We start from the raw sequence: 21,590 nt of genomic DNA, 5'->3' as shown, positions 1-21,590 counted from the left end.
TTCTTTGTAATTTTGAATTAAACAACCAGTGATTATGCTTTAATATTTTTATATCTGCATTGGTTATCAGGCTAAGGTGTGCATCCCTTTCCTATTTTATAAGAACTAAAATCTGGGATTGTACCATGAGTAGCTAATTTTATGAGGATAATACCACAAAGCACATATTATTCCCTTATGAGAAGTAAACAGCCTTCACAGAACTTTAGTCTAGATGGTATGGAAAGATCTACTAAGTTAACTTAGTACTATTTCCTAGTAGTCAAGGGTTATAGACATTGGTGAGCAAAGCTGAAATCTAGTTTGTGCTACCTCTGTCTCTTTTAAATCAGTTTATAATGAGAACATTGATACAAATCACACACTTCCTTATATGTTTTGGAGAAGACCCTCTGAAGATTAGTATTTCATTATTTTTCTGATCTTATTGCTAAAAGAACATTTTTAATTTACAAAGAAAAACAAAACTTTCTCTCTCCGGAGGTCCATCAAGCTCCAGGATGCAAGATTTATTGGGTCTTTTTTAACACAGTATTATTATTTTCAAAAGAAAATACTGACAGATTAAAATGTCCTATTTCACCTTCTCATGATTGTAAAATGGGGTGATTCCGTGACAAATATTGTGCAAAAAATGCATTTTATTTCCTCCAAAGAAACACAAACTGAGCGGGGAGAAAGGCTCTGTCCGCCTTGCGGCTGGGCGGGTTCTTAAACTCACCAATCAGAGAGCAGCTTGTCTCTATAAATAAAGGCATCTACGGGCGGGAATCGTGGGTAGAGAGTCTGTATATGTACAGTGTGATCATGTCGGAAACTGCGCCTGCTGTTGCAGTGACAGCGGCTGCTGCTGCAGCTCCTGTTCCAGTTTCAAAGGTTCAAGCTAAAAAGCCGAAGAAGGTGGCAGAAGGCTCCAAACTCCGGAAGACCGCGGGTCCCAGTGTGACCGAGCTGATCACTAAGGCGGTGTCCGCTTCCAAGGAGCGCAAGGGGGTCTCGTTGGCCGCTCTGAAGAAGGCTCTGGCCGCCGGAGGGTACGATGTGGAGAAGAACAACAGCCGCATCAAGCTGGGGCTCAAAAGTCTGGTGAATAAGGGCACCTTAGTTCATACTAAGGGTATCGGTGCTTCGGGCTCTTTTAAGCTTAGCAAGAAGCCTGGTGAGACCAAGGAAAAGGCTCCCAAGAAGAAACCAGCGGCAAAGCCTAAGAAAGCAGCTGCCAAGAAGCCCGCCAGCGCCGCCAAGAAACCCAAAAAGGCTGCGGTGGCAAAAAAGAGCCCGAAAAAAGTCAAGAAACCAGCTGCAGCGGCCAAAAAAACGGCCAAGAGCCCGAAAAAGGTTAAAGCGGCCAAGCCTAAGAAGGCAGCTAAGAGCCCCGCTAAGGCCAAAGCAGTGAAGCCCAAGGCTGTCAAGGTCAAGCCGACGAAACCAAAAACAGTGAAGGCGAAGAGGGCCGCTCCTAAGAAGAAGTGAAATGACGTGAGATACTTCCTATTAAAAAACCAACGGCTCTTTTAAGAGCCACCCATCCCTTCCCAAAAGGAGCTGAAACACTAGATTCACTTGCTAATGTCATGGTGCTTATTCAATGATGCGCTCCCATCTCGACTAGTCGCAAGAATCACTGGAGGGCAAATAAAATGTATGATTGTGCATCATTAGGAAGGAATATGAAACAGCCCCTTGAGATGGTCGTTCCTTATACTGCGTCATGCTGCAGTTTTACCATCCCTGCTAGACATCAACATGGGGCTTAAATCTGCTGTTATTATTTAAAGTATATAAAAAAAATCGAACTTGGAAGCACAAGCAAACTGAAGCAGCCCTGCATTGGAGCCGAGGATCATTTCTATACATTGCTGTTAGGGGAGTGAGCGCTAACAGCTATCGTGTAAGGGAAGGCAAGAGTTTGTTTACGAAAGGATATTTACGATCATTACTCCTGTATCAGCTTCAGTCTCTTTGTCGGGGAGGGGGCTAGAGAACAGGGTGTGATAGGAAACGGCTATTTATAAACAATTCACTTTCTGCCCTCTTTGAGAGTGGATTGAAACCAGTTGTTTAAAAGTCCCACTCTGTAAGGATTGGCCAGTAACTTTTGTTCTTAAGGGGGATTCGGTGTTTCATAGACTCTCCGCCCCCACGTTCGAGGTGAGCGATCTCGAGAAAACGACAAATTACCTCCCAAGGAATTTTTTCTGGTTTCCAGTCAGATTCATGGCTCTTTGTATATTTATATTGTTTCTCAACGGCAAAAATAACCTATAAAGGAAAATGTGTGTGTACAATTTCTCATTTTGTTGATGTAATACAAGTCTCGTAAATAGCCTAGTGCACTTTCTAAAAGGTGCTGTATTGTTGCGAAAGAACAGAAAAGGATGGATACGTTATTTTGCATTAGTATGTTTTCATTAGACTCAGAGAAGAAACACGAAGCGAGACTTGTTCTTAAGTCTCACTTTACTTCCTTAATTTCCCTGATAGGTTAGCTTAAATTGTGCTCTCACACAACTACTTCATACAAGAACAGTGAAGACATAACGCTCTGCAGCCCGCGCTCATACCATAACGATTTATGGTAGATTGAAAAATATTTGTTGTCTGGGCAGCCAATGGTGATGCGGATCTAACTCTGACCAATAGCCCTGTACAATGTGCCGCAGAGGACGGATCTTGACTCTCACGTCCAATAAAAAAAGAGGAAAGGGAAACGCATAATTTGCATAAGGCTTCTATAAGTAGAGGGGCGGCCGCTATTATACTGTACTGTTGTTATTAGGTATTTAGAGATTGAGGAGTAGCGTACATCGAGTATTTTAAAATAGAATAATTTTTATCAAGATGCCTGAGCCAGCAAAATCTGCTCCCGCTCCCAAGAAGGGCTCTAAAAAAGCTGTTACTAAGACTCAGAAGAAGGGCGATAAGAAGCGCAGAAAGACTAGGAAGGAGAGCTATTCCATCTACGTGTACAAAGTGCTGAAACAAGTTCACCCGGACACCGGTATCTCCTCTAAGGCCATGGGGATCATGAACTCCTTTGTGAACGACATCTTCGAGCGTATCGCTGGGGAAGCGTCTCGTCTGGCTCATTACAACAAGCGTTCAACCATCACTTCCCGGGAAATCCAGACCGCTGTGCGCCTGCTTCTGCCGGGGGAGCTGGCCAAACATGCTGTGTCTGAGGGCACTAAGGCCGTCACCAAGTACACCAGCTCCAAGTAAATCGTCTGCTGTAAGAGTACGAACACCTATAACCTAAAGGCTCTTTTAAGAGCCATCCATTTCCTCATCTAAAGAGCTCTGATATCATTAACTGTTCGTGCTTATGTTTTTCAAACGCAGTGTATTTTTTTTAAAAGTGCTTTAGTCTCCGGCGACTTGTGAAAGCATTTTTTTAAATTGCGTATATCCCCTAAATCGAGAGGAGGTGGGGACTGATTTCGCTTTAGTAAATAGTATTAAGTCCATTTAAATTATATCAGGGTTTCAAATTGTAATGAAAAATGTCGGTGTCAGTCGTTCAAGTTTCCCCACCTCCCAAGCAATAGTCGATGAGGTGTCATCCCCACCAGATATAAAATGGCTAAACGGTTTGTCCGGTAAATAAAATTTGATATTTTATCAGATTACACTGTTCAGTTCTCTAATTGAAGATTTCTAGAGGTTCGAATAAAGTTTTGGCTCCATGAATATCATCCTTATCTGCGTATTTATAATTTATACATTCTATTTGCCTGAAGGATAATTGGTTTGCCTCATTGTTTCTGTCATTTAAATTCCTGTAGCTAACACTCAAATGTTTTCTCCCCTCCCGTTCTAGTTTATCTGAATAATCTTACTATTTAGGGTTGTTAATATAAGAACAAATATAAACATTAACAAATGTTACAAATTACGGGAGTGTTACAGATCCTTTCAGTGCGAATACAGTGGCTTTTAAAAGAGTCGTTTGGAAATTGCAGAAGATGGCTGTGCTGAGCAGCCTGTAAACCCTCTCACTACGGACGTAACTGGATGTCCTTGGGCAGGATGGTGACTCCCTTGGCGCGAATAGCACACTGGTTAAAGTTATCTTCAGAGAGCCGCGCCAAGTAGGTTTCGCTGGCCCCCTATCGGGCCATAACGGCCGAGCTCTGGAAGCACAGAATAGAAGCGCTCGTCACAAGCTGGCTGGTTCCCTGAAATTGAGGATCCTTGAACCATCCCAGTACCGCGTTTTTCTGCCCCTCCCCCCCAGTCTACAAAACCACCTGCCCTTTTCTGCCACCTCGGTACATATTTATTTCTTCTATTATATCAGAGGCTCCATGTCTCGCTATTTTTCTTTCAAAACGACCAATTTATTAACAAAGTAATCCCTGTTCTCTTTCTCTTAACTGCTGAACAACCATCACGTACACACATTCCCGGAGATAAGAAAGGGGCGAGGATAATCGCTAACCCACAGAATGGGCTGAAATCTCTCTCGAGCCTCATATTTTGTTTTAATTTGTGATTATTTAGAGGGCGGCACAACTAACCTTCAGTAATTCTCTCCTCTGAGACTGAGGCACTGCGCCCTCATGAAGGATCTCTCTAATTTCCCTCAGTCCTGCCTTAAATTCATGAAAGAATGGAGAAGTTCTTAAATGGTAATTACTTGCAATAAATGAAAGGATTACGTTTCGGTGTCTACAGTTTCATTCTGATACATCTTCGAGCAAAAGAATCTACCAGGCTTAATATGCGGCGTTAAGGAGAACAGGACACAATAATGTCCTGTTCACATACCCTAATCCAAAATAATCCATTGGCGACTTGTTTACAGGTTACTTTTAACCAGATTGAGAATAAAAGGTTTCCACGTGATCAATCTGATTACAAGTAAAATTAAAAATCCTTTGACTACCGCCACCCACAGCTGCCTACAGAAGTCTACCACTTTTGTTCTTAGAATTGAAATGAATTTTTATAAAATATTTCTAGAGTTTGTCACATAATCACCTCAAAGTGGGAAAAGAACTTGAAGCTAAAGTTTTAAATAGTAACTTTCTGTTTGGCACTGGTTTTCTTTAGACATTAATAGGGAATAAATGCATTTTACTGAAGGACTGGAGAACACTACTCGGACTAAATTAGAAAGCAGTTTACCTGCAATGCTGTGCCATCTCAGAACGCTTAAGTTATAGGCGTGCTACAACTCCTTTAAGTGTAAATTTAGTGGCTCTTAAAAGAGCCGTTGGGTCATTTGGAAGATGGCTAAGCAGCCTTTAAGCTCTCTCGCCTCGGATACGCCGAGCTAACTGGATGTCCTTGGGCATGATGGTGACTCTCTTGGCGTGAATAGCGCACAAGTTGGTGTCCTCAAAGAGCCCCACCAAATAGGCTTCGCTCGCCTCCTGCAGAGCCATAACAGCCGAGCTCTGAAAGCGCAAATCGGTCTTGAAGTCCTGGGCGATCTCACGCACCAGGCGCTGGAACGGCAGCTTGCGGATGAGCAGCTCAGTTGATTTCTGGTAGCGGCGGATCTCTCGCAGGGCTACAGTACCGGGGCGATAACGATGAGGCTTCTTCACTCCCCCAGTGGCAGGCGCGCTCTTCCGGGCAGCTTTAGTGGCCAGCTGCTTACGGGGAGCTTTGCCACCGGTGGATTTACGGGCTGTCTGCTTGGTCCTCGCCATTCTAACCAAAACAGGAAGTTATAAGCTCTGAAACACAACGGAGAAAAAGAAACGTTGTTGTGGCACTAGCTTTATTTATAGGAAAACTCTGCTTCTTGATTGGCTGCTGGGAAAGAGCCAGCTGTCATTGGGTAATTTGAAAATTTGAAAAGCCCGCTCTGTAATATTGAAATACGACCCTTCCCGCCTCACCACCATCCTGGAGCCTATGGCTTTCCCGAACGTTGTGGCACCACAGCCCATTTCCCTGAAATTCATGATTCTCGGACCTCCCGCCTCCGAACATTTCTGCGGTTTCCTCTCTCCGAAACTTCAAGATACAGACTCCATCTTTCCTTCGCTACCACTTCAGTTTCTTGTTCTTGTATATCGGCGGCTCCTCTGTGTCTCACTACGTCTTTCAAAATGACCAGTTCATGAGTGTCATTCCTGCTCCTTTCTCTTACAGCAGAACATCGTATCGAAAATCTCCCCGTTTTCATCGTGTTTCACGTTTCAGTTTGTGGTTATTTGGAGGGTTGGAGGATCCTTCCATTCTAACCCCGCTTTCAGGCTGAGAACACTCCGCCCTTTAGTTTCCTTTCGTCCTGCCTGAAACCTTAATTAAACACGCGAGACCGGAGGAATCGCCTGCGTTGCAATTCTTGCCCAGTAAAAGGATTAAATTTCTATTTTGCAGCCTAATCTATTTCTGCTCACAATAGTCTACTTGGTGTCATAAGTGACCATAATGAGTGGAAAACTAGGACACAAATCATTAGATACGCCCCCTTTTCTTCCGTCTGGGGAACATAATTTTATAGCGAATGAGTACTCAAACTTCCGCCTCCACCCCTGACCCGCAGAGGGAGAGACTGTTTAAGTAGTTATGAATAGTCTTTAAGAGGAAATACAGGGGAGGATTATCACTAACTCATCTGTTAACAGAGGGGACGTATCAAACTAACCAATGTGTCAAATCCCTGCCCCACTAGCCAGATAGAAAAGGTATTTTGGTCTCTAACTCATTCTTAGTTTCTCCATTTCCCTTAGTCACTGCCTCCCTCCCCCTCTTTGGAGGCGGAAGCTGCTGTGCGAGGAATAGTTTTAATGACTTTCTAGCCTGGACTGTAAAGTTCTCGGTTATCCCTTCCTAGCAGATATAGCTTGCAGTGCCTAGGCTACCGCTGCAAGCTGGCTGCCCAAACAGAGTAGCTCTGAGTACCAAGGCCATCTCCCTGAAAAGGGTCTCTTTCTCTAGTGTTCAGAACCATCTACCCTTTATTAAAATAACTTTAATACTTTTATTTAAATCTATTCTCTGAATACGGTACAAATTAAAAATTAAGCACCACATACAACAGGAAGGAACTGAATTAGACTTTTTGTGAGTCTTCTCCTGAGCCCTCTTACACATATCAGTTAGCATTCAATTTTTTCAGATTTAGGGATATAACATATATGGAACTAAAGAACAGACAGCTACTTTTATACAATGTTTCTCGTAGATCAATGGCAGTGAACAGATTTCTGGTAAAGAGTAAGAAATTGGGAATTATCACTTAATAATAAACAACTTGATGTGTAAGGTAAAAGTTTTTTCCCATACGTTTGAAGGAAGCTACTAAAAATAACAGTTCTTATTGTGAAAGTCTGGTGAGGCTTTGAAAAGGGCCTTTGTATTGCTGCTGTTTTGCTCTGATGAGAGAAGGAAAAAGTAAAGCATGCTCAATAAAGCTAGGAGCATCACGGATCGCATTCCTCAGGGTTTGTTTAGTACTCTCTTCGAGATACGTTTATATCCCTATGGCGATCCAAGCTTTGAAATACCGTGGACGTTATTGTGGTAAAGCACCTTCCGATGGCCCTTTGCTTACCATTTCCCGAGTCCATTTTAGACTATAGTTTGTGTAATGAATCATCATCTGAGGCTGAGATCCATGGGAGACGACCGGATTGAAAACTGTCAAGAAAAACAAGGGAGGGGTCTAGTCTCTGTTATCCTCCGCCGCTAGGCTCTGTCTCCCTGGCCTGGCCCGGCCCACACTAGGAAGTTAAACCGATTTTAACAGCGTTAAATCGATTTAACACTGTACCAGTCCACACTACAATGAACTTTATATCGATTTAAAGGGCTCTTTAAATCTATTTCTGTACTCCTCCCCAACGAGAGGAGTAACGCTAAAATCGATATTAACATATCGATTTAGGGTTAGTGTGGTTGCAAATCGAAGTTATTGGCCTCCGTGCGGTATCCCACAGTGCACCACTGGCCGCTCTGGACAGGAATCTGAACTTGGATGCACTGGCCAGGTAGACAGGAAAAGCCCCGCGAACTTTTGAATTGCATTTCCTGTTTGGCCAGTGTGGAGCTCTCATCAGCACAGGTGACCACGCAGAGCTCATCAGCACAGGTAAAAATGCAGTCTCCTGAGAATCGAAAAAGAGCTCCAGCATGGACCGCACGGGAAGTACTGGATCTGATCGCTATATGGGGAGAAGATTCAGTGCTAACAGAGCTCCATTCCAAAACACGAAATGAAAAAATATTTGAAAGAATTTCCAAGGCTATGATGGGAAAAGGCCACACCAGGGACTCAGTGCAGTGCAGAGTGAAAGTTAAGGAGCTCAGACAAGCCTACTAGTAAACGAAAGCAGCAAAGGGAAGATCAGGGTCAGGGCCAAAAACATGCCGCTTCTATGCTGAGTTGCATGCAATTTTAGGGGGCTGCACCACCATTACCCCCCCCTTGTCTGTGAATTCCGAGGTGGGGGTTATAATCTCAACCATGGATGAGGATTCAGTGGAGGGGGAAGATGAGGAGGAGGAGGAGGAAGAGGAGGAAGAACTTGCAGAGAGCACACAGCACTCCATTCTCCCCAACAGCCAGGAGCTTTTTGTGACCCAGAAGGAATTACCCTCCCAGCCCTCCCAAGCCACTAGCCCAGACACTGAAGCCATGGAAGCGACCTCTGGTGAGTGTACCTTTGTAAATATAAAACATGGTTTAGAAGCAAGCGTTTTTTAATGAATGATTTGCCATGAGGGCTTGGGATGCATTCGCACCCAGTAAAGTTACTGGAAAAGTTTGTTAACATGTCTGGGGATGGAGCGGAAATCCTCCAGGGACATCTCCATGAAGCGCTCCAGGAGGTACTCCAAAAGCCTTTGCAGAAGGTTTCTGGGCAAGGCAGCCTTGTTCCGTCCACCATGGTACGACACTTTACCATGCCATGCATGTAGCAAGTAATCGGTTATCATTGCATGACAAAGCCTGGCTGCGTATGGTCCCGGTGATTGTTGGCATTCAAGAAATATCCGTTCTTTATCTCGCTCTGTTATCCTCAGCAGAGTGATATCGTTCATGGTACTCTGGTTGAAATTAAGGAATTTAAGTAAGGGGACAGAGAGATGGGGGAGGGGAGGAAGGATAGTGCTGAGCTTTTTAGCGTTTGGCCAGCAGGAATCTTCCCAGCTACCAGCCACGCGGTTGGGGGAGGGAGACAGGGGGGTGATTAGCAGTGATCTTCCATGATAAAGGCCATGCGGTGGGGGGAGGGGTTGGCGTCTGCTGCTCCTTGTTAACAGGAAAGAGGCAGCAAAGGGAGAAGCTGTGCCTTACCATGACTGCATGCAAGCTGAATTGTGATGCCCAGATCTGCGTCTGTGTTGTTCTGTAACACCAGAGCCGCAGGTACTCAATATTAAAAGATGCAAAATGCAACCTTGTAGTGAAATCACATGTGCTATGTAAGGTGAATAGTGTTGTTCACTGTGAAAGAGTATAACCATTGTTCTGTAAAATGTATCTTTTTAAATCCTTATCTCCCAATTTTCCCCCACTCATGCAGCTGCACATTTTTCAAGCCTCCCTACTCCATCCTGAAGGCTAGCTCAGATAAGGTGGAGGAAGAAGAGGACGCAAGATGAAATGTTCTCAGAAATCATGGAAGTAACCCACAATGAAAGAGCTCATCTGAGGGAGTGGAAGGACATGGTAGCAAAGTACAGGAAAGATGCCAGTGAACGTGAGGATAGGAGAGACGCTCGAGATGAGAGGTGGTGGCAGGAAGATCAGAGGTGTAGGCAGGAAGATCAGCGGTGGCGGGATGCAATGCTGGAGCTGCTGCATGATCAAACTGATATCCTCCGACGTCTGGTGGATCTTCAGGAAGAGCAGCGAGGTTTAACCATCCTCAGTACTCACCATGTTCCATGTCTTCCTCACCCAGACGTGTAAGAATGCGTGGGGGAAGGCTTTGTGCACCAACCCACTCCACCCCCGTGGACAGTCCAACCAAAAGGCTGTCATTACATTGAAATGTGCTTAATGGCCTTTTCCTTCCCTCCTATCCTCCTCCCAAACCACTCCCGGGATACCTTGTTAATTCTCTTCCTCTTTTTATAATTACTTGCTTTTTAAACGAAGGGGGAGGGTGGGTTGCTTACAGGGAATGACTTTTAATAAAGAATACATGCTTTTTAAACTATAGTGACTTTATTTCCTTAAGCAAGCTGTAATCGAAGGGGGAGGGTGGGTTGCTTACAGGAGGAGTCAATAAAGGGGAGGAGGTTCATGAAGGGGAAACAAACACAGCAGTCACACCGTACCCTGGCCTGTGATGAAATTCGTTTTCAAGGCTTCTCTGATGCGCACCTCTTACTGGTGAGCTCTTCTAATTGCCCTGATGTCTGGCTGCGCGTAATCAGCGGCCAGGTGATTTGCCTCAGCCTCCCACCCCGCCATAAAGGTCTCCCCCTTACTCTCACAGAGATTGTGGAGCACACAGCAAGCAGCAATAACAAAGGGGACATTGGTTTGGCTGAGGTCTGAGCGAGTGAGTAATGTGCGCCAGCGGGCTTTTAAGCGGCCAAATGCACATTCTACCACCATCCTGCACTTGCTCAGCCTGTAGTTGAACAGCTCCTGACCACTGTCCAGGCTGCCTGTGCATGGCTTCATGAGCCATGGCATCAAGGGGTAGGCTGGGTAACCCAGGATAACGAGAGGCATTTCAACATCCCCAACTGTTATTTTCTGATCCGGGAAGTAAGTCCCTTGCTGCAGCCGTTTAAACAGAACAGTGCTTCTGAAGACGCGAGCGTCATGAACCCTTCCTGGCCATCCCACGTGGATGTTGATGAAACGTCCCTTGTGATCCACCAGTGCTTGCAGCACCATGGAAAAGTACCCCTTGCGGTTTATGTACTGGGTGCCCTGGTGCTCCGGTGCCAAGATAGGGATATGGGTTCCATCTATCACCCCCCCACAGCTAGGGAATCCCATTGCAGCAAAGCCATCCACTATGACCTGCACGTTTCCCAGAGTCACAACCTTTCGTAGCAGCAGCTTAATGATTGCTTTGGCTACTTGCAACACAGCAGCCCCCACAGTAGATTTTCCCACTCCAAATTGATTCCCGACTGACCGGTAGCTCTCTGGCGTTGCAAGCTTCCAGAGGGCTATTGCCACTCGCTTCTCCACTGTGAGGGCTGCTCTCACCTTGGTATTATGGCTTTTTAGGGCAGGGGAAAGCAAGTCACAAAGTTGAAAGAAAGTGCTCTTACGCATGTGAAAGTTTCGCAGCCACTGCGAATCGTCCCACACTTGCAAAACTATGTGGTCCCACCAGTCTGTGCTTGTTTCCCAGGCCCAAAATCGGCATTCAATGGGTAGAACCTCCCCCATTACCAGCAGGAGCTCCAAAGCGCGGGGGCCCGCGGTTAGGGAGAATTCAGTGTCCATGTCCTCATCACTCTCGTCGCCGCGCTGCCGTAGCTGCCTCCTCCTCGCCTGCCTTTGCAGTTCATGGTTCACCATAGACTGCATGAGAATGCGCAAGATGTTTACAACGTCCAGAATTGCGCTATTGATCTGAGCAGGGTCCATGCTTGCTGTGCTATGGCGTTTGCTTTCAGTTCACCCAGGAAAAAAGGCGTGAAATGGTTGTCTGCTGCTTTCAGGAAGGGAGGGGTGAGGCTGTACCCAGAACCACCTGCGACAATGATTTTTGCCCCATCAGGCACTGGGATCTCAACGCAGAATTTCAAGGGGCAGGGGAGACTGTGGGAACTATGGGATAGCTACAGAATAGCTACCCACAGTGCAACGCTCCGGAAATCGATGCTAGCCTTGGACCATGGACGCACACCGCCGAATTAATGTGCCTAATGTGGACGCGTGCAATCGACTTTATATCTGTTTTATAAAACTGGTTTAAGTTAATTCGAAATTACCCTGTAGTGTAGATGTACCCCCTGATGCCTGAAAACTGGCGGGTTATTAGCTTGGCCCTTCCGCTCGCTATTGCTCCATTTAGACTCCGATATATAATCATTTTTCCCAAACTTTGGCAGATTATCAAATTTTAGCTCTACTAATTATTAATTCAACAGAATCCCTGATTTTCTGGCAATACCTGGAGTCTCTGTGAATTGTTTACAATACCAGCAGCTGTCAAATGACATTTTTCATTTGCCATTACCATATTTTGCCTCCTGGAGGACCTTCTGGTAAAACTGCTTCACTTTTGTGCCTATTTTGGTTTCAAAATGGTCCTTTTGATTTTTATGGATTTGCAGTCTGCGGTAAAATCTGACCAATCAGGTTTTGTGACACATCAACGTCTGCTACTCCCCTGCATCTGCATTCGCCGCCATTACCCCAAGTGTGCGAAAAGAGAACCAATGTGATAAGTGCACATTTACTGTATTTCATCCAAAGTTAGGAGGGCCCTCTTGTATTGTCGGATGCTGTATTCTTTTCTTTCATTCGTTACGTTTGTTCATTAGGACGTATGTTCCTTTTCCGTTATTATTATTCCCGTTGCAGTACCATACTGTAAGTAGTCAACTAGTGATTTGAATGGCCGTACAAATAATCAAGCAGAAACCCAGAGTCATTTTCCACGTCAGGAAAAGGAACTCATTCACATAATTAATAAGTAGAATTATTTTATGTGGGAAAGGCTTCGAAATTGCTTAAAGAAAACGGGAAACAATACTTATAATTTGATATACACACGTGACAGCAAAAAAAGTCAATACACCTTAATGCTAACTATGCTCTACTATAACACAATTTAACTATGAATCCACAGATCTTTAGAAAGCATGGATTAAAATGATCACTAAGGGTTCTAGGGCACGGATGAAAATAAAACGCGTCATCCTTTCTCATTTATTACCCTCTACTGCCATCTAACGGGCACTCCTTCTCAAGCTGCAGAATTTTAAAATACTGTAACATTGCAGTATTTGCTATTAACATTAAAAAACATACAAACCAATAGTAATACAATAATAAATATCCTTTGTTCATCTCTGTAACTCTTACATTAAGATTGCTTGTATTTTGAATAACAGATTACAGATAATAGGGTGATGAGGACAGTACAAGAACCTATATAGCATACAAGAGAATAGGAAGGACTCCCTTTGTAACATTAATGGCTCTTACCCCCACAGTGTAGTACAGTGTCATATATTAAACCAGATTGCTACAAATCCCCCCGGCAAGAATAGACCATTGTGATTCACATCAATAAGAAATAAGAGGTTTGTTGTGCCTTTGGGTGTAAATTCACCTCTTCCTTGTCACAGTGAGTCATGGTGACCTGCTGACAGTAATCATTCCATCAGTCAACACAACAAAGTGCAGTTGCGGTGCATGGTGATGAATGAAGGAATACAATTCTGTGGGACACAACATATCACATAAAATTGCACATTATAGCAGATGAACAGCTCTGCTATAGTTAAGGTTAAGACCAACTTTCTGTTTAAAGCTCAGTTCTTTTAGGTGCTCTAAAATCTACATGGTTACTCAGATCGCCATGAAATTTAGCTTGTCTCATGCGGGTGCAGGGTTCAGTTAGTGATCCAAATTGGGAGCCCTTTGACCAAGGGGTTCTTGAGAGATAGCCCCTCCTCAAAAAAGCTTTTCTTAAAGTTGAGAGATTCTGCCAAACATTTTTTTTCTCATATATACAGATCAAACTGGGGTTCAGATCATTGCACCAGGATCTCCAAGCTTCAGATTACCCCAACAAAGAGCATAGCAACCACCAGCCCCTTAGTTAGTTGGGGATTGGTCCTGCTTTGAGCAGGGGGGTGGACTAGATGACCTCCTGAGGTTCCTTCCAACCCTGATATTCTATGAGTCTATGATTCTTAAGAGAAATTCAAATAAAACATTATTTGAAAAAGATTTTTCTATCCAGTAAGGTTCATCATATGCCTCATGTGCTTGATCTTTATCCTTATAGAATTACACTGAGCATTTCTTCTCCCCTCTCTCCCCAAATATTATTTCCAGGAAATGTAACAAAAGTATTTTTTGATTAAAATACCAAAAACATACAAGTGCTTGCTGACATGGAAAGGGCATTCTAGGAGGTAGTGGAGTGAGTGTAATGGGTAGGAGGGTTTTAGGGAGGGAGATAAATGGGGATAGGTAGTAGAGGAGATGAAAGGGGTTGGAGGCTCAGGTGAAAGACCTGGGAAAGGGACATAGGAGTGAGTAGCATGCGATATGGGGGGCAGGAACCCTCTCAGCCCCACATTCTTCCCTTTTGTATGTGCCAGAATGTGGTGGGGGACTGACCCCTCTCCCTACCCCCAGAGGGTGTCTGAGCCCTACTTCCTGCTCCCCTCTGTGTGCCATGATTTGGGGATCCCCAATCACTCTTCAGGGGTGGTGGTCATCTGAGACACTTACAGAGCTCCCTCATGTGAGCTGGGATCTGGGGATTCCTGCCCTCTGTTGGGTGAGGTTTACCACACACTCAGGACCAAGACATTCAGGTTTATCAATTAAATCCTTCCCCCAAGAGGTGGAGACAGGTGGTGGTGGTCGAGGACTCCATCCTAAGAGAGAGGAGTCATCCATCTGCCATTCAGACCAGGAAGCTTGAGAAGTGTGCTGCTTGCCTGGAGCTAGAATTCAGGATTTGATGGAGTGTCTGTCAAGACTGATCAAGCCCTCAGACCACTACCCTTTCCTACTTCTCCATGTGGGCACCAATGATACTGCCAAGAATGACCTTGGGTGGGTCACTGCAGACTATGTGGCTCTGGGAAGAAGGATAAAAGAGTTTGATGTGTAAATCGTGTTCTTGTCCATCCTCCCTGTTGAAGAAAAAGGCCCAGAAAGGGACCATTGAATTGTGGAGGTAAATGCATGGTTGCACAGGTGGTTTCATAGAGACAGCTTTGGATTCTTTGACCATGGGATATTGTTCCAGGAAGAAGGATTTCTAGGAAGAGATGAGATCCACCTAATGAAGAGACGGAAGAGCATTTTCGCAGGCAGGCTTGCTAACCTAGTGAGGAGGCTTTAAACTAGGTTTGCCAGGGGATGGAAACCTAAGCCTAGAGGTAAGCGGGGAAGTGGGATACTGGAAGGAAACACAAAGAGGAGGATGCAACAGGGTAGGCCTCCTGATTCTTACTGAGGAAGTAGGGCAATCAGCTAGTTATCTTAGGTGCCTGTACATGAACGCAAGAAGCCTGGGAAACAAACAGGAAGAATTGGAAGTCCTGACGCAGTCAAGAAACTATGGTGTGATTGGAATAACAGAGACTCAGTGGAGTAACTCACATGACTGGAGGACTGTCATGGATGGATATAAACTATTCAGGAAGGACAGGAGAGGAGAAAAGGTGGAGGAGTTGCACGATATGTAAGAGAGCAGTATGATTGCTCAGAGCTCCAATATGAAACTCGAGAAAAGCCTGTTGAGAGTCTTTGGGTTAAGCTTAGAGGCAAGAGCAACAAGGATGATGTGAGTGTCTGTTACAGAGCACCAGACCGGGAGGAGAAAGTAGACAAGGCTTTCTTCAGAAAACTAACAAATTTCCGTATCACAGGCCCTGGTTCTCATGGGGGACTTCAACTACCCTGCTGGGAGAGCAATACAGCAACGCACAGACAGTCCAGGAAGTTTTTGGAAAGTGTTGGGGACAACTTCCTGGTGCAAGGGCTGGAGGAACCAACTAGGGGCCATGCTCCTCTCGACCTGCTGCTCACAAACAGGAACTGGTAGGAGCAGAAGTGGGTGGAAACCTGGGCAGCAGTGACCATGCGATGGTTGAGTTCAGGATTCTTACAAGAGGAAGAAAGGAGAGCAGCAGAATACTGACCCTGGACTTCAGAAAAGCAGACTTTGACTCCCTCAGGGAACTGATGGGTAGGATCCCCTGGCAGACTAATATTTTAAAGAAGCCTTATTGAGGGCACAGGAACAAACCATCCCGATGTGCAGAAAGAATAGCCAATATGTCAGGCGACCTGCTTGGCTTAACAGAGAAATCTTTGCTGAGCTGAAACACAAAAAGGAAGCTTATAAGAAATGGAAACTTGGACAGATGAGTAGGGAGAAATTTAAAAAATATTGCTTGAGCTTGCAGGGGTGTAATGAGGAAGGCCAAAGCACAATTGGAGTTGCAGCTGGTTAGAGATGTGAAGGGTAACAAGAAGAGTTTTTACAGGTATGTTAGAAACAAAAAGAAGGTCGGGGAAGTGTGAGACCCTTACTGAATGGGGCAGGCAACTTAGTGACAGATAATGTGGAAGAAGCTGAAGTACTGAATGCTTTTGTGGATGCACTGGGAATGAACATGAAGCAGCCCCCAGGAAAGGGGGTTCATTTGGGTCATTCGTGTCACAGAGCGGACGCCCTTGCTGGAAAGCGAACGAATTGGAACATCTTTACTTAGAAAATTCAATACTAATGTTACAATCGAGCATCCCCTCTATACATTGTTAGGGGAGTGAAGTTACTTTAACTCCATGCTTCTTGTGTGAGGGAAAGGAGTTGTGTGCGCCTGAGGGAATATAGCTTCGGCCGCCAGGTGGGAGTGAGGAGAAATTTGATCATCTATAGACAAGAATCTCTTTTCTAGTTTACGGACAGGAGCAGGGTTACGTTTGAAAAGCCTGCTCTGCTCTGCAAGGAACTGTCCCTTCACAATCCGCACAGCTCGATCTTTTAAAGGGGGAAAAGACAACATTATATAAATGCTGCTTTGTTATCCAGGTGAGGAAATAATTTAAGAGAAGATTGTACTTAACACCAGATAACTCCCTCTCAGGATACGTTATTTAGGTTCCAGTCAGATTAGAAACACTCCCTGCCCCCCAAATACAAATGATCTATAAAGAAAGTATGAAATGTCCCATTTTTCATATTTTCTAACCCACAACCAAACCTAACTGCTGCTGGTTAATATTTCAGAATAATAGTAAAAACATACCTTTTTATTAACATATCGTTTACTACTAATAAAGTCAGGGATAACACAGCTATTTTTTGATTTTGTGGGTGGCTCTGAAAAGAGCCTTTGGGTTTTTTTTTTGAGAAAAGATTCTTTTTCAGCTTTTACTTGCTCTTGGCCTTGTGACTCTCGGTTTTCTTGGGCAGCAGCACAGCCTGGATGTTGGGCAGGACACCCCCCTGAGCGATCGTCACTTTTCCCAGTAGCTTGTTGAGCTCCTCATCATTACGGATGGCGAGCTGCAGGTGACGGGGGATGATCCTGGTTTTCTTATTATCTCGCGCCGCATTGCCAGCCAACTCCAGAATTTCAGCGGTCAGATACTCCAGCACCGCGGCCATATAGACCGGAGCTCCAGCCCCCACCCGCTCAGCATAGTTACCTTTGCGGAGCAGCCGGTGCACACGGCCCACCGGAAACTGCAGCCCAGCCCGCGAGGAGCGAGACTTTGCTTTAGCTCGCACTTTACCTCCCTGCTTTCCTCGACCTGACATGATTGATGATCGTTTTAAGCAGCAATTACAGCAACAAAAGTAAAATAGGAATACGAATGATCTGACTATAGCCTACTCTACCCTTATATCTGTTCTATTTGAAGAGGTAAGCGCTTTTTGATAGGCTGAAGTAGCGTTAGTATCTAAACAGCCAATGGAGACGCGGATCCACTCTGACCAATAGTGGAATTCGATGTGCCTCTGGAGACATCTCTTGTGCTTCCACCCAATAGTAAATCATCAAGGAGAGTCGTTTATTTGCATAAGATATCTATAAATACTGCAGTAGCAGCGGTGGTTCGTGTTATTCACGCTGAGTAGCAGTAGGTGTCAGTGAGTGAAGTACACGGTAAAGCAGAAGCTGTCAAAAATGCCTGAACCAGCAAAATCTGCTCCCGCTTCTAAGAAAGGATCTAAGCAAGCTGTGACTAAGGTTAAAAAAAAAGGGGGGGGGATAAGAAACGTAGGAATAGCAGGAAAGAAAGTTATTCCATCTATGTCTATAAAGTGCTGAAACAAGTTTATCCGGATACTGGTATCTCCTCGAAGACTGGGAATAATGAACTCTTTTGTAAATGATATCTTTGAGCGCATCGCTGGGAAGACATTTCGACTAGCACATTATAACAAGCGTTCAACTATTACTTCCGGGAGATCCAGACCGCTGTAAGACTTTTGCTGCCGAGGGAACTAGCCAAACACGCTGTGTCTGAGGGCACTAAGGCTGTCACCAAATATACTAGCTTTAAGTAAATGGCTTACTGGCTGACCACTAAATCTATAACCCAAAGGCGCTTTTTAAGAGCCATCTATCTTTTCAATGAAAGAGCTCTATTGTCATTAACAGCATCATTTGTTCTCCAAACTACATTAGTATTTTTTAAAAAACGCAGAAGCTTAATATGTTGGCAGGAATAGGAATTTTTTTCATTATATATATTCAACCCCTATAAATGATTTACATATAGGACCATTCTGTCCACCTCTGGCTTCCTGCAGGAGAACATTAGCCTAGAGAATCGACTATGGAAGACATAAAAAAAAAAAAAAAAGCTCTGCGAATAGCTCTCATGTAAAATCTTAAAGGCTGCTAGCCAAAAATCTTCCAGCTAAACAGAGAAATACGAGTGAAATGCTATTTAAAAGGGAACATCCAAATTATTGACTATATTTTAAAAAAGCCCGGCTTAGTCACAACAGGACACAATTATTCAATCCACTTAGAGAACACCAATCACCGTGAGTTGAAGTGAAGCTCATTTCAACCAAATAAGCTACCCAAAACAAGTTCTAAATGCTCATATAATCTTCAATTAAGCGCAACACAAAGAGAGAGAATAAACTACGGGTTTGTTACAGCTCCTTTCAGTGTGAATGTAGTGGCTCTTAAAAGAGCCTTTGGGTCATTTGGAGTAGTTTTCGTTACTAGAAGCTGAAGGGCAGCCTTTAAGCCCTCTCACCACGGATACGCCGGGCTAACTGGATGTCCTTGGGCATGATGGTGACTCTCTTGGCGTGAATAGCGCACAGGTTGGTGTCCTCAAAGAGCCCCACCAAATAGGCTTCGCTCGCCTCCTGCAGGGCCATAACGGCCGAGCTCTGGAAGCGCAAATCGGTCTTGAAGTCCTGGGCGATTTCACGCACCAGGCGCTGGAAGGGCAGCTTGCGGATGAGCAGCTCAGTGGATTTCTGATAGCGACGAATCTCTCGCAGGGCTACAGTCCCGGGTCGGTAGCGATGAGGCTTTTTCACTCCACCAGTGGCAGGAGCGCTCTTCCGAGCAGCTTTAGTAGCCAGTTGTTTACGTGGGGCTTTGCCACCGGTAGATTTACGGGCAGTCTGCTTGGTTCTGGCCATTTTCCCACAGTGTTGCCTCTTACAGAACACTGTAAAAAACTACCAGTTAGTTTTTCACTGGAGGTATTTATAGGCAATATCTCCTTTCTGATTGGCTGATAGGAAGGAGCCAGCTGTCATTGGATATTTTGAAAATTTGAAAAACCCGCTTTTTATAGAGAAATGCGACATTTCCCGCCTCGCCACCATCCTAGCACTTACTGGGTTTTTTTTGAAAACGGCTTCCGGGGACGGGACAACGGACATGATCTGTGAAATTCACGATTCTTGGACTACATCAGCATAGGTGTTTTTTAGATATCTTCTCTCTCTGAAACATCACTTTACAAAGCCATTCATTATTTCTGTGCACTTAAAAAAAATCGGAGGCTCCATGTCTCACTATTAGTCTTGCAAAATTTCCAGCTTGCAAGACGTCCGCTGCTGCCGAGGGAACTAGCCAGACACTATGATCAAGGACACCAATCTTTCTCCACCTGGAGGATTTCTTACTGCAGAAAGTGTACCGAATTACCCACCTTGCAGTAAAAGAGCTGTAATAGTGGACTTTAAATCGCTTATTTGCGTATATTGCAAGTTATATATGAAGTAACTATAATTGGAGCCAAATTAGGCTTTTGTGTATTCTCCTGAATCCTTACATGTACCATTAGCATTTTCATTGTTTCAGCCTGACAGTGATTGTTTTTTGCCCCCCCGGATATGTAATGAAGGAACTTAGAATACAGATCTTCCTGTTTCTTATAAAACAATAGATATTATTACTTTTAAAAGAATATTAATGCTAAATATTAAGTGTAATATTCTTTAGTTGGGCATTATTACTATATAATTTGTCTAATAGACTAAAAATCTCTTGGATATTGTTTTCATTTGTGGATATTTAGGTGGTTGCACAAATATCCTTCAATTCTTCCCCTTCTCAGACTTAGGGGTACTCTGCCTTCATGAAGGACTGCTTTACTCTCCTGTCCTGCCTTAAACCTTAATCAAACCTTAAACACATTCTTAAATGGTAATCCCTTGCAATGCTTAAGTAGTAAAAGGCAGCAGTTTTTCTGTCTAGATTTTCATCCTGATATATCTTTGCTCATAAGAATCAACCTGGCTTAATATGTGGGCCGAAGCAGCAGACAAAGGAGATAAAAATGAAAGATAACAATCTCCCTTTCTCCCTCCTCCTCTCCCACAATAAATGTTTCAGGCCTCCTACAGACAACAGACTCCTTTACTGCACAAGCTTGCTTTATTCCATGAGCACAGTCCATCGTGGGACTGAAAGGTAGTTTTTCTGTTTAAAAAAATAGTATGTGATTATTACATAAAAAGCCACAGATTTTGTGGGTTCATACGGTTGACTATCCTTAAGTCTGCTGTTGCATATTAGTCTTTCCCTGCATTGTGTTAATATGGCTCTAATCTTGTTTTACAAGTGAAGGAATGTAAGAACTAGTTATAAATTGTGTGGAACAGGCAAAATTATTGATAATACTTTTTAATGACTTGCAAGTGTGATGCTCAACTTTAAGCAGAAAGTCCCCTGAAATCCCATGTTTGAAAAAGTTATATGTAGACATTAAGGTCACGTTGTTCCCCATACCTTTCCTGTTCAAATAAAAATAGTTTATATTAATGAATAGTTTTGGATCATCCTCATATACTGAATCATAATATTAAAATATGAAGAAAATTGCTGAATGATAGAAAATAAGTGTTACATTTTGTTAGTTTAAGACTGAGTAACGTTATGCTAATAATTTATAATAATATAGACTGAGAAATGAAAATCAAATGATAAAAATCGGGATAAATGTGTATGAGTATTGTTATATAACATTGGTTGAAGGAAAGCTAATGAATATTTCATATGGAAAGATATAAAAAAACTGAATGAACTAGTGCCCAAATCAGAGAATATCCATCATGAAAAGGAGAAGAGCTTTCTGGTATCCAGGAACTCATTAACTTTGGCCTCTAATTGTTCCATATTATCTGTTTATTACTGTGACTGTATGGAATATGGGGGATGCTTGAGGACATTATGAATACAGTCAAACTCTGCCATAATGCACCCAGCTATAACGCGAAATCGCATATAAAGCGATGGCAGGTTGGCTCCCCTTTAAGGTACAGTATAATAAAGAACGGTACTGTACCAGTGGTCCGCAACACCATGGCAGGGGAGAGAAGCTGCAGCCCCGCAGCTGCTGTGGACAGAGAATTCCGAGGCTGCTGGCGCCGGTGCGCTCTGTCCCCAGCAGGCGTGGGGCCCTAGCTTCTTTCCGGCTTCTCCAAGGCTGCGGGCGCCGGTGCTCTCTGTCC

The 21,590-nt window shown here is 44.0% G+C and overlaps 5 protein-coding genes and 1 pseudogene across 5 annotated transcripts; 3 read left to right on the top strand and 3 right to left on the bottom strand.

Annotated features, from left to right (window-relative positions):
* Positions 1 to 758: 758 nt before the first annotated feature.
* On the top strand, positions 759 to 1,476 carry LOC127051940 (histone H1-like). The gene has a single exon (XM_050954945.1). The coding sequence runs from the start codon at positions 793 to 795 to the stop codon at positions 1,471 to 1,473; it is 681 nt and encodes a 226-aa protein (XP_050810902.1). The 5' UTR covers positions 759 to 792; the 3' UTR covers positions 1,474 to 1,476.
* Positions 1,477 to 2,817: 1,341 nt separating this feature from the next.
* On the top strand, positions 2,818 to 3,690 carry LOC127052216 (histone H2B 8). The gene has a single exon (XM_050955641.1). The coding sequence runs from the start codon at positions 2,842 to 2,844 to the stop codon at positions 3,220 to 3,222; it is 381 nt and encodes a 126-aa protein (XP_050811598.1). The 5' UTR covers positions 2,818 to 2,841; the 3' UTR covers positions 3,223 to 3,690.
* A 1,429-nt stretch (positions 3,691 to 5,119) lies between these two features.
* LOC127052107 (histone H3) lies at positions 5,120 to 5,797 on the bottom strand. Its single transcript, XM_050955421.1, has one exon. The coding sequence runs from the start codon at positions 5,658 to 5,660 to the stop codon at positions 5,250 to 5,252; it is 411 nt and encodes a 136-aa protein (XP_050811378.1). The 5' UTR covers positions 5,661 to 5,797; the 3' UTR covers positions 5,120 to 5,249.
* Positions 5,798 to 16,694: 10,897 nt separating this feature from the next.
* LOC127052193 (histone H2A.J) lies at positions 16,695 to 17,577 on the bottom strand. Its single transcript, XM_050955574.1, has one exon. It carries the CDS (start codon positions 17,409 to 17,411, stop codon positions 17,022 to 17,024), a length of 390 nt encoding a protein of 129 aa, XP_050811531.1. The 5' UTR covers positions 17,412 to 17,577; the 3' UTR covers positions 16,695 to 17,021.
* Positions 17,578 to 17,697: 120 nt separating this feature from the next.
* LOC127052205 (histone H2B 5-like) lies at positions 17,698 to 18,323 on the top strand (annotated as a pseudogene).
* A 210-nt stretch (positions 18,324 to 18,533) lies between these two features.
* Positions 18,534 to 19,316, bottom strand: LOC127052102 (histone H3). Its single transcript, XM_050955406.1, has one exon. The coding sequence runs from the start codon at positions 19,266 to 19,268 to the stop codon at positions 18,858 to 18,860; it is 411 nt and encodes a 136-aa protein (XP_050811363.1). The 5' UTR covers positions 19,269 to 19,316; the 3' UTR covers positions 18,534 to 18,857.
* Between the last annotated feature and the right edge of the window lie 2,274 nt (positions 19,317 to 21,590).

Source organism: Gopherus flavomarginatus, chromosome 1 (genome assembly GCF_025201925.1).
Source record: "Gopherus flavomarginatus isolate rGopFla2 chromosome 1, rGopFla2.mat.asm, whole genome shotgun sequence".
NCBI classification, from domain to species: domain Eukaryota; kingdom Metazoa; phylum Chordata; order Testudines; family Testudinidae; genus Gopherus; species Gopherus flavomarginatus.
The sequence above is the reverse complement of the archived record's forward strand: the minus strand, read 5'-3'. Positions and strand labels throughout refer to the sequence as shown.

What these genes read in the sequence shown, in the direction of transcription:
- LOC127052102 (XM_050955406.1), bottom strand. Translation starts at nt 19,268, where the DNA reads ATGGCCAGAACCAAGCAGACTGCCCGTAAATCTACCGGTGGCAAAGCC.
- LOC127052107 (XM_050955421.1), bottom strand. Translation starts at nt 5,660, where the DNA reads ATGGCGAGGACCAAGCAGACAGCCCGTAAATCCACCGGTGGCAAAGCT.
- LOC127051940 (XM_050954945.1), top strand. Translation starts at nt 793, where the DNA reads ATGTACAGTGTGATCATGTCGGAAACTGCGCCTGCTGTTGCAGTGACA.
- LOC127052193 (XM_050955574.1), bottom strand. Translation starts at nt 17,411, where the DNA reads ATGTCAGGTCGAGGAAAGCAGGGAGGTAAAGTGCGAGCTAAAGCAAAG.
- LOC127052216 (XM_050955641.1), top strand. Translation starts at nt 2,842, where the DNA reads ATGCCTGAGCCAGCAAAATCTGCTCCCGCTCCCAAGAAGGGCTCTAAA.